This window comes from Geospiza fortis, unplaced genomic scaffold (assembly GCF_000277835.1).
Source record: "Geospiza fortis unplaced genomic scaffold, GeoFor_1.0 scaffold650, whole genome shotgun sequence".
Lineage (NCBI taxonomy): Eukaryota > Metazoa > Chordata > Aves > Passeriformes > Thraupidae > Geospiza > Geospiza fortis.
The window spans coordinates 190,225-202,213 of NW_005054598.1; the positions used below are offsets into that span (position 1 = coordinate 190,225).

Here is an 11,989-nt window from a genome sequence, read left to right on the forward strand (position 1 = left end):
GGGATGATTCAAATACAAGATCCCATCCATACTAGAATATACAACTGCAACAGGTAAATAAACCAAGAATGACCTCCTTGAGTGGTCTCAGTATGACAGATACTATGTTATTCATAGAGGAAAAGCAGACATACACAATACAAACACTTTTTTTGTTGTGTTCAAATACTGTATAGGTATTGCCTTGTAAAAATACTTTTTTCTTACTTTTCTTTCCACACCTTCTCCATGTGAGTAAGAAGCAAGGTCTGAAAATTAGTGAATAAAAGTAGTTAAATGTGGCTGCCTAGATGATGATTACTGAAACAACCAATCTCTCAGTCTAATAATTAAACAAACAAATGTAAGGACAACTCCAACAACCAGCAGCTGGGTGTTTCCCACGCATGGGGCACACGTCCTCAGTTTGCAGGGATTCAGACCCCAGTTCTGTGAGAGCACCCTGAACACTAACGGGAATAGCCCAGGACCCTTCAGTTTGTACTCTGGATTCAGTGAATTGTTAATTACTGCTGTCACAAGGGTTTGATGTCACCAAACAAGACTGTCAGAGCAAGGCAGAATTTCCTCCTTGTTTTACTAGATCAACAGACAAGCACACAAGGTCTTAAATCAGCCGTGGCTATTATTCTATTATATCATCAGATCATCCTGACAGAGGCTTAATGAAGAGCCTACCAGCCTGAAATCCTGCTCATTTCTTCTGTTTAGTTTCAGAACGCATGACAGCATGAACAGGAGAGACTGAAGACACTCTCTGCACTGTGTCACCTGGACACATAAGCTGCTCAGTCTGGGATGCACAATTGCATCATCTCAAATCTATCATTGCCCACATGCACGCCCTCCATGAATGGGGTCAAAGTGCATCAGTGCCCAGTTTGCGACGACCTTATCCGTTAGACCATGACATTCTGGGTGTTAGGGGATTCATATGTTCAGCGGTCATGTGATGGACATGTCAAGAGGAAGATATCACCTGCTACGCACTACTGTGAGATTAACTCCAAGCCAACCCAAGTGTTCACCACCTACCACAACTGGAAGAACGCAGCCCAAACTCACAACTGCTTTCAGCCATCCACAAACTTTGTATTTTCCAGCTGACCTTTCTGCTCAGCTCTGTCCATAACACCATGGAGAGCAGACTCACTCCAGGGGAAGCCACCTCTTGTAGTGCACTAAGTATGGATTGGACTGCAGCACCTTCCTTGACCCACCTTACACTTCCCCACAAACTTCAACTAAACAAAAACTTCCTTAGAAAGTGCCCTTAAATAATCTGTGCTTGATTTGATGATTTACACACTTGTACAAAAACTCTACAGCCTGTCTCCCCACAGTACCATGAATTTCCTTAGTGTAGGAATCCCAAAAGGCACACTGGCTCCTGCAGCCACATCTTTCAAAAGGCAGTATGTTGTGTTAATCTTGCTATGTCTGTGAGATTCACAGAGAAACATTCCCAAATTTCTCTGCATAAACAGACAAGAAGATTATTGTACTTTTACTGAAGAAAGCTTTGTTAAGGTGCATCTCATTACATTATTGAGGTTAATTAATATTGTACAAAGTGAAAAAGTGAATGAATAGTACATATCGACATTACATACAATATCAATGGATATTACAGACCATTTTGTACAACTTGAGGTTCTGCATCAGATACAGAAAAGTTTGCAAAAATGGAACTTGTGGAATCTAATCTCTTGAAACTAATTGCAAATTTACCAACTTCTTCTGTCCCACCTTAAAATTAAAGTAAATAAGAATTACAAGTACCAGTAGACAGATTGTATGTCTGTATTCTCTGATTTTCATAGTTACATATATTGGGATACATTACAATCCCCCAGGGGAGAGAGAGGTTACAGCTGGGCTCTCAGGATTTAAAGAGATCATCTTGCTGTGTCACAAGTGGGCAACATCTCTGCTGCAGTTAAGAAACCTCTTCTACTAAAAAAATAGAAATACCCAACACAGGGAAAAGAAGGCAGATGTTTAACCAAACACAACTGCCTTTCACACAACTGAGAAAGCTGTCCCAAAACTACTAGTACCAGAAACAAGCAAGAGAGGCTACAGTTTACAAGTTTACTGTTGTAAACAAGAGAGTTGTAAGCAAGAGAGTTTACAGTTTACACCAGAAACAAGCAAGAGAGGCTTACAGTTTAGCCAGTGATACTGGAGCACTTGGATGGTTTCAGATGCTTGGAGCACAGACAGAAAGGGGACACTGCTCTGCAGGGACCAGGAGCAGAAATCTGTGATCATTACAGATATCCTCCCACTGCCCTTTTCTTCCTCCAAACTGCCATATCTCCCTGCATTCTGAAGTATGATTACCCAGTTTTTCAGGTCCAAAACTTAAAACTGGGGAGGAAAAATGAGGAATTTCATGCAGAGAAAGAGGCAGGTGAGGTGTCCCATCTGAATATTACTGAGTTCAGAGCAAAGCATTTGACTGAATCAACATGGCTCAGATCTTCAGAGGTGTGATTTGGAGACAAACACAAAAAGCCACTGAATAGCACCAGGTTGGAGTGCTGAGTCCAGGTCTTCTCTCCACCCATCTGTCCAAGTGCTTGTCTAACAGAGAGCCCACACATTGCATACAGATAATTTTGAAAAGCTGCACTATGCTCTTTCACCTCCACCACATAAAATCCTTTTGGTTTTGGCCACATCTCTTGTATTATTATCCCTTCCTCTCATACTTTTATGCCTCCAGAAATCTTTTGTAGTAAAACGCACATGCTCTCAAAAGAATGAAATACAAATCAAGGATGGAGAAATTAATTTTTATTTTCTATCTGGGAAATCTAAGCTACTTTGAGTAACACTATTTTCTTTCATTTCATGCAGGTAATGAGTCTTCTATTAAACACAGGTGCCCAAAAATTCATCCCAATGCACTGCAGGAACTTGAATGAGCATGTCCTGTGGAAAATTCTAGCCTTGAGTGCTGGTAGTTACTGTACATATTTTTCTGATTCATTCCTCTTGACTTACAAAGGTATCCATCATGTCACAGTGAATGATCTATGAAGCACACCATACCTGAAACCTTCCTCTCTCCAAGTCATCTCCTCAGCATCTAAAACCAGCTCTTATCATTTGTAATCATTAATTAACAACAAAGCATTCTCACTAGTGCAATTTTTCTACTAAGGTTAATGTAATATTTCATTCCACGCCAGCTGTTGTTTTATGACTTCCAAGCATGACAGTAAGTAATGTCTCTCCATAAGAAGTCATCCATGGAGTAAATAAATTATCTCCTCTTTCATCAGCAGTCATTTTGCTGCAGCAAATGAGGCTAATTACATATGAAGTTGTTGTTTACCAACAGGAGTAGGTACCTAAAGTTTGACATTGCACATCAACTGTTCTTCCTTATGTCTCCATGCTGTACCTTTCCCATTAAGGAGTTTTATATTTATGATCCATTAAATACTGTGATTATGAGCCATGCTTACCATCTTGTTATCATCTGCACAGATTTGCCTACAAAGATCAGCATCAACCAAACAACATATGTTTTCAGTACTGGTAGAACTTTTGGGCCACTTCTTGCCCTCGATAAGGAGGGCATACACATTTATTACATACATACATATTTATTACTCGGTTGCAAAGCATCAATAACTTCTAACATACTGTTCTTTAGATAAACTGCACTATTTCTCATATTCAAAAGTTCACTTCCCAGGACAGCTATATGGCTTTCTCAAGGAAGAAATCTGAAACCCAGAACATATCTACATGAAAACTGGAGAAAAAAATAATGGATAGCACTGGTGCACAGTGCTGATGTAATTTTCTTGTCTTACTGGAATTGGCAAGTAATTCTAGAGATCTATTTTTTTTTTCTCCCCTTTCTGACGGATATAGTAATTGTCAGTCATCTCAGGCTTTTCTTGCATGATATAGCTGACAAAAACGCAAGTCTGGCTCAGGATGCTCACAACCCACAGGTTGAGCTCTGGAAGAGTACCATGAGTTTTTTATTTCTTGTAGTCTGGTCACTTGCTGATGAAAAGAAACCACTAGGTGAACTGGACCTCTCATCCTATTCAATGACCTGCTCTTTGGCTGCTCTGTTCCTGAGAATGAGGATCCAGAGCACACTGAAACAAACTGCACAGTGCTCAGAGCCTCAGACACACCAAGGACAGAAATAACAGGTCCTTAGCACTGGAACCTCTGATACAAAGTGCTGTGGATGACGTGCACACAGAGCTCAGACCACAAAGTTCACCACAAATCTCTGTCCAGGAATGGGTACAGCCCCCAGAGTTATCCTAGGGAGTGGAAATCAATTGAAGATAGCAAACTACAACCCAGGTGGGTGATGTGGGCTAAACTAGGCTGGGATTTGCTGATGCTACCCAGGCATTCTAAGCCACAGATAATCACAGGGCAGCTCCCAAAATGCAGCATTTGTGGCCTGAAGAGACTGAGGATGTATAAACACTGTCTGCAAGGCAACAGTTCTCTTACTTCCCTTCTCCTGGTGGGAAGGAGAGAAGGGGGGCAAAGATACAATAAAAAATGGGTCATTTTGGAATGACCAGTTCATACAATTTCATAATGCAGAGGCAACAAACAGTTGGTCTACAGTTCTGACTCACCAGTTTTAGCAAATTACTAGACCTGGCTCCAGCTACATCAAAAGCAGACACCTAGAAATACCTCTACTTGACAAAAAGAAATTGGCAAACAGTGTGACCTTTAGCAAAACACTCAGGTTGATTCATGAATTAAAGTTAGGCAATATCAATGTCAAACTAGAAAGTGAAACAAACTTATCCTTGGATTTGGATCCTGAAGGATACAGAACTTTATCTCTTCTGTGTTCCTCTCAGAAGTCTAGACAGTTAGACTAAGCAATGGTGCTACTTGCATTTAATGAAAATTAAATGTTAATCTTGACAACTAGAAGACAAAAATCTAACCTTAAAGATGCAATTATTTCCCATTCGTCCAACATTTCTGTTTTGGTTTGAAACTTCTTGTAATTCAGTAGCACACCCTCTGTACCAAACAGATCAATGTTAACCATGAAAGTGTGAGCAGTGTTACCAAGTTCTGAACTTCTGGTGACTCCAGCTCATGGGCTGACCCACAATTATCTGTTTTTCTTGGAGCAGTGGGGCTGTACAAAGCCATGTAAATTACAAGACACACTTATATATGTTGTCTTCTAAGAATATGTCTTGCAAGCACTTGTTTCCCCACATTCTTAAATTCCTGGGGTTTCATATGCAATAAAAACCCCACAAAATTTACCCAAGATAGAATGCAAGCTTGTGTCACATTCCTGCAGGGCCCTCCATCTGTGTTCAGTTACATCTAGATTCTCTCCTTTGCCATTTGTTGTGTGATTGACTTCTCTTTCTCTTTCCATTTATAATGATGCAGCTTTTTAATAAACTCATTAAATAAACAATCCATTTCAGCCCTCAAAATTTGCCACTGGTATCTCTGCAGCATAGTACTAAACCTCCGCCTAAAAAGGAAAGGCAAAACAACAGATAGTAAGGTCTGAGATGTGCTGCACATCGCCTGCTGTGTATGAGGAGACCACGGCCTGGAAATCCACTTACTCAGTGTAAATCCAGTTTGGTTATATTGACTTTTCTTTCCCTCATGGTATATTAGTGCTCATGAAAAATCTTGCAGTGAAAGCCCTGGAGAAGAAATCTTTTGTCCACAGACAAATGCACTTCCAATTTTCTGCTTTATTACCACAAGCAAAAGAGCAAATGTGTTATACTTTTTCAATAATCACAAGGCCAGACACCCAGCTAAGGCAAAAATCCCACATGGGCTTTGTAATGGACACTTTCTCAAGTCCTAATTCAAGTGTTATCTCCACCCACTTGTCCTCTCTTTCTCCACTCAACATCGGAACAATTATGATTAACCCTCTGAAAATCTGACTACAATCCTAACATTCAGCTCCTACAAACCACCCAATGACCCATTCAGTCACCTTCAGATCATTGCTACATTTGAATTTCCTGAAGACCAATCTTTCTGCCTTTTTTTTTACTGCTATTATTTTTTATTTTTTCCTTCTCTTCGTTTTCCCTTTCCTTTCTCTTTCCTTTTCACAATCATTCACAAGGCCAAAAAAACATTTAAGAGACAAATGATGGCATCTGCAGACAACTCAAGTAACTCCACAGAAGGAAAAACCAGGCCAGGATCAGAGAGGCTGTTATATGTCAACATATTAAATAACCACAGTCAAACTCTCAACTGGTGGAAACCTGTCTCCATCTGGTTTTATGAGGGCAGTGCAACTTGATATCAAACATGAGTAGAAAAAACTGACTCATGTTAAACTACAGCAACCAAAATCCCAGTGAGTATTGACCCTATCTGGCACCTATTTCAATCAATGACCAAACTCTCATCTCCAAGGCAGGGAACAGGCAGGAGCACACAGAATGCAAGGCAGAATGGGCCCTTAATACATCTCAAATTGAAAGTTTCCTACCCTTTAAAAAAATCACAGCTACACCTAGCTTGTAGTAAACCAAAACCATAGCTTCAAGGCATCTTTCAGTGGCCTAAGTTTGGTGTTTAAATTACACACATTACTTTGAACTATGAATATCTGCTGAATCAGCTCTGCTGCTGCTCTGAGGTAGCTGAGTGCCAGAGAGTTTCTGCGATGGCACACACAGCCATTGGCACCAAGGAGAGAAACATGGATTCACAACATCAGGAGTCCAAAAGGTTCTGATAGTCAGAGGTTAAAGATCTAACTGTTTTCATCACTTAGATTAGTAAGAGAGATTTTGGCCAAAAATGTCTTCGTAGAATCAAAGATTGGTTTGGGCTGGAAGGAACCTCAATGATCATCTTGTTCCAACTGCCATGAGCAGGGACACCTTCCACTAGAGCTTCCATCCAACCTGGCCTTTTATTGTTGCATATTTATTATATATTTGACTTCTGAGCTGACTACAAAAGGCTGATTCCAACTGCTCCAGCAAGGAAACAAACATGAGAAATCTGACCTCCATCCCCCCCAACCTTGCAAGTACAGGTGAACTCTTGAGGAACAAGCACCCTCCTGCCAAAATATACAACAGTCTCTAATCTGCCACCTTAAGAAAGGTGAGACAGAAGTCTCTTTGGGCACAAATGGAAAAAAAAAAAAAGATGAACCATATATCTGAAGAAGCATTCTAAGTGTCATCTCCAATCTCTTGTTTCCTCTCGCAGCCTCTACTCACTGCTTTTTCTTGTTACTGTTTTCCCAGATTGCATATGCTCATTTGTCTGCCCCTCTGGTACTGAGGGCAGCATGCAAAGCTCCTTCCAAAAAAATCAAGCACCAACTAAAAACAAAGAAAGAAACAAAAATTAAAAGCTTCATAAAAATGGGTATCAGCAAGCTGATGGAAACACTTCTGCATAAAAAACTTCAATAATATAAATAACAATAAACATCTTTAGTTCAACATCAACTGCCAGAACTATGCACTCCCTCAAACATTGACATTGGCTAGCTCACAGGTGAGCCCAGAAAGGGATGCTAATGGTTCACTTGGTCAGGGTACACAGAAAGGAAGGAGCTGCCAGTTATGTCCCCTGCTTCAGGAAGCTCAGGAAATCTTTTCAGTTGTCCAGGTTTGCAAGGACTCTGGGATTATGGCCCTTCACTGGATGGGGATGTTTCTTTCCTACAGCTTGGCCTTTAATAACGTTAAAGGGCAAAAGGTTTTGACTGACACACAGCAGACCCCAGAGAGACCAATTACTCAGCCCGTCTCTTCTCCCTTACCTGCTCCTCTTGAACATCTGCAAAGAGTCTTTAAATTTGACCTGCAAATACTAATAGTTTTCCTTTGCAGCACTGGATTGTTCCTCTTCAGGGCTTCTGCATGTGCTTCCCATTTATGCAATGCTGATTCCCATAATGGTCAATAAAGGGCAGGATAACAGTATGACAAACGTATGTTCCCAGCCATGCCCAGAATTCGAATTGAATTAGAAAGTCAGCCTGTGTTCATAAAAACAACATTAACAAGCAAATGGAGCTTTACTGCACTTCATAACTGATATCACATATCTTTGGATTGCTGTCAATTCTTTATGTAAATACTTTAAATCCCTCAGACTTTGTTTTGCACACAATATAGTGAGTCTCTTCATAATCAAATAGTATTTAAAACATTTATTGCCTTGTTAAATATAACAAGTTAGATTTACTGGGATAGTCACTTTCCCTAATAGCCAATTTAATAAAACTCAATCTATTCATTCATGGATAAATATATAATAGGCGGTTGTTAAACTTTAATAAATTTTTAATAGTCAGCTGGCATTTTCTCTCAATGGCAGCACTTCCTCTCAGCTGCCAACAGGAAATGCTTCTCCTGAATGTGCCAATTCAGCCCACATGTAGGGAATAAATTGATCTAGAGGAGCAAACAGAAGCATGAATTTCAGGTAGTTTTCTTATGCTACTTGTCACAAGAAGAGCAATAACTGAGGTCCTAGCTCTCATCAAGACAGTCAGGTATTGAATAGCACACAGTGTAAGAAAGAACATGAGTTACAGTGTCTGTCTAGACTCCATACAAGCCACAGACCAGGACAAGAAAGGCAGCTGGCTATCTGAAAGTCATATAAATTATATTCATGTAATATTATTGCAATTTACAGTCTTACTGCACTCCTTGTCTCATGTAGATCACGTCACATTCTCTCACACCACCCTGCCAGTCCATGTCAACACATTGCCTCAGCTTCTGTCTAGGTATCCTTTTAAGGCTTTTGAGTACCTAAGAAAAGATTTTGGAGGAGTTCGCATCATTAAAACTAAAAGCCTTCAAAAATCAGGCTTTTAACTCAAACTATAGAATGTTATAGTAAACCCTGCAGTATCCAGGATCAGTTCTCTCAAATGAAGGCAGCTGTTGCATGCAAATAAGAAACACCACAATATCATCAAAAGAGACTACATTTGTATGCTGCATTGGGAAGCTTAATTATAGCCACAAGACACTTACCTGGGTGGGATTATACAGTTCCTGGAGTGGGCTCCTGGATCCTTTCTGACAGCAAATGTCCATCCCAAATGGATTTCTACGCATTACTGCAAGGGGAAATTGAAATTAGTACAGGTTAGCAACACTGGCTAGCAGAAAGCAATTGCAATACTTACAGCAAGAAAAGATTTTCTGACCATAGATCATAGGATTCTAGACAGTGTTGTCACTTAACTCCCGATTTTCCTTTCCCTAGAAATTGTCTAAGAGCTAAATCCCTTATCTATTGTGGAAGTTACTGAAAATAAAAACTCCCTTATAAAAGTTGTTATGCAACAACTCTCAGTTTGGGTGCACAAAAATTCAAGCATGGGGACCAATGCAACACAATTTTCAGCAGTGCCAGACACCTGCTTGTCTGATCATCAGGAAGGAGTCAGATGGATTCCTATAACCAGCACCCCTGAGAGGCAATGTCTGAGCCTCTCTCTGCCTAAACACAGATGTATACAGGAACCTCATATCAAGTTGCATGATTTTAAAGCTTTTGGCCTAGTTCTTCTGTTTCTCCTAGAACAGATGCTAATCAGTACGCAACACACATACAATCAAACACCACTGTCCTTCTTGCCACAATTTTGCTTTACATATTACAACTGGAAATTTTGACTGATCCACAGAACAACATGCACTCTGTTATACCATTAAAGACAAGCTGGCTTTCAAACCAAAGGCTTTGTCAAAGGTCTGATCAAGGAGCATTTTGGATGACAAATTTTTCAGGAGAGCTGTTGGCCTGAGTCCCAGCAGGGATGCAGACCATCAGCTTCAAGTTAGACCTCTGTGGCCATAAAACTCTGTAAGAAGACATTCAGCTCCACCTTCTATAGTCAGGAGGAAAACAAGAGCTTGCTGTGCTTCTTATCTCATGTGGCCCACATCATCCTCTGCTAACACTCTCCTGCCCCCAGCTTGCCCTGGGAAATACAGAAGGCATTACACCTGATTAAATTCTGAGCATCTTTAGTGATGCAGACAAGTACTGCAATTCCTCCATTGCTGTGCTAATGTGTCTTTTTAAAAGATAGATAACTTACAATGTGTTTTAGAAAATTAGAACTTAAAAAAATGTTTTACAGTAACATCAGCTTCCAAAGCCAGGAAGTGGTTTTAGGAAGAAAATTTTGAAATGAGAATGTGAGACATCCAACAGCCATTCTAACTACAGAGCTCCTGTCCACCTTATCCCCCCTCCATGCTTTTGTACCAGAACTGTGTCCAGAGAAGCTTTCAAAATCATTTTGTAGCCCCTTCCTCAATAAAGAAACCTTTCCAAAATGAAGCCTTCTACTCAAGGGCAAAGCACATTAAAACACCACAGCAGGGGGAGAGAGAGGGGGGAACATTTTAGTGTATTCAGCTCATTAGACTGTGATTAACTAAGGTCCTGCAACACTGACGTTCTAAAATGAAGAATAACAAGATTTCTTGTGTGAAGTTCCTTAACTTGTTATTTCACTTTTAATTTCCATTAAATACAGTAAATAGTACAATGCATAAGCGTATCCATCGCTTCCTGCTTCACTTAGCCAGCAGGTATCAACAGGTTATATGCAGCAGTAACAGTAATAAATATTAAATTATCTATGCGACATGAAAGATTTGTTTCCAGATGTAAATAGACAGTAGAAAAAGCTATCTCCCCAGCAAAAGCTAAATGCTAATGTAGAGCCTTAATCATAGAGGTGATTCAACTTATTTTATCATTTCCAGTATTACTTAATTAGTTTTGTTTTTTCAATAAAGCTTTTAGAATCAGACTGTGGGGTTAGCATAGCAACACTGCACTTGGTTTCCTATTTATTGATGCCAGGAACAGCACTTCTTGGTACAACTGTACACAGCACATCTGTGCACACCTGGAAAGTACTTGTGCCAGGAATTTTACTGCAGCATCAAGATAGAGGCGAATACTCCCCTTTCCTCAGCAGAAATTCCACCTGCACAGTTTGTACAACTGTCCTCAAGTGAATAACTATCAGGAATGTTTTTATATAGTTCAAAACACTTTCTAGCATGTCTGTGGGCACACTTACCTCTCAGGGCTCCTACAACATGTTTTCTACTGTCTCAGCTTCTCTGAGGCAGTGCTTCATTATGCCAATGACAAAACCTCTTGGGCCTGAACCTCACCTATCGCAATCTGCAGTAAGAAGAACTGTAGTATGGAGGGTAAGCAGCTCTACTAATTTTAACAACACTTTCGCTAAGGATCCATCACACCATTGTGCAAGTGAAAATTAAAAAATCAAGCCCTTTATCCTCACCAAATTTTATTAGCATAGTAAATATATCAATCTACATTTTATGGCTTGGGCTGATCTCCATACATAATTATGGTTAATTATAATCTAATGATAAGTACTGCATATGCATGGCTCCAAGAATCGTTCAAAAGATCACATTCAGACACACCAACAGCGTGAAGCAGCTGACAAAGGAATTTAGAATTGTCTAGGTTGTAAAAGACCTATAAGACCAATAGCATTCAGCACCTTTAATGATTCAAGAGTACTGCAAGTGCAGCAAGAACATGAATCCTCTGAATTTAGCCAGGAGTGTGAGCAACTGGATGTATCGTGAGTTTGTTACTTAAATATAAGAGCTGTAAAAAAAGACCTTTGTTCCATCCCCAGGAATGATTTGTCAAAAATGCAACCTGGGCCCATCTTGCTAAAATATGTGTAGAACCACTAGTTATGAATCTAATAAGGAAGTTTGTAGAGCATGCTATCTAGGCACCAAATTTCAATTTCTCAAAAGAGGAAGATAAACAGCCCTGCTTAATCAACACAACAACCAGCTGTGTATGCTCTGTATACATACAGAGGAATGTGTAGGCCTTAAATCATCTCAGAACAGGAGCATCTGCGCACAGCTCCAGCTTCCAGAAAACTCCATTTAGATCCACCAGT

At 40.0% G+C, this 11,989-nt stretch overlaps 1 protein-coding gene across 1 annotated transcript in view; it reads right to left on the reverse strand.

Moving 5' to 3' along the window:
- CHST11 (carbohydrate sulfotransferase 11) overlaps positions 1-9,155 on the reverse strand; it is a 95,183-nt gene extending 86,028 nt beyond the window's left edge. The window contains exon 1 of the mRNA XM_005430078.2: positions 9,036-9,155. Coding sequence (XP_005430135.1) covers positions 9,036-9,119 — 84 coding nt within the window. The 5' untranslated portion in view covers positions 9,120-9,155. The remainder of the gene's footprint in view (positions 1-9,035) is intronic.
- Positions 9,156-11,989: the final 2,834 nt, after the last annotated feature.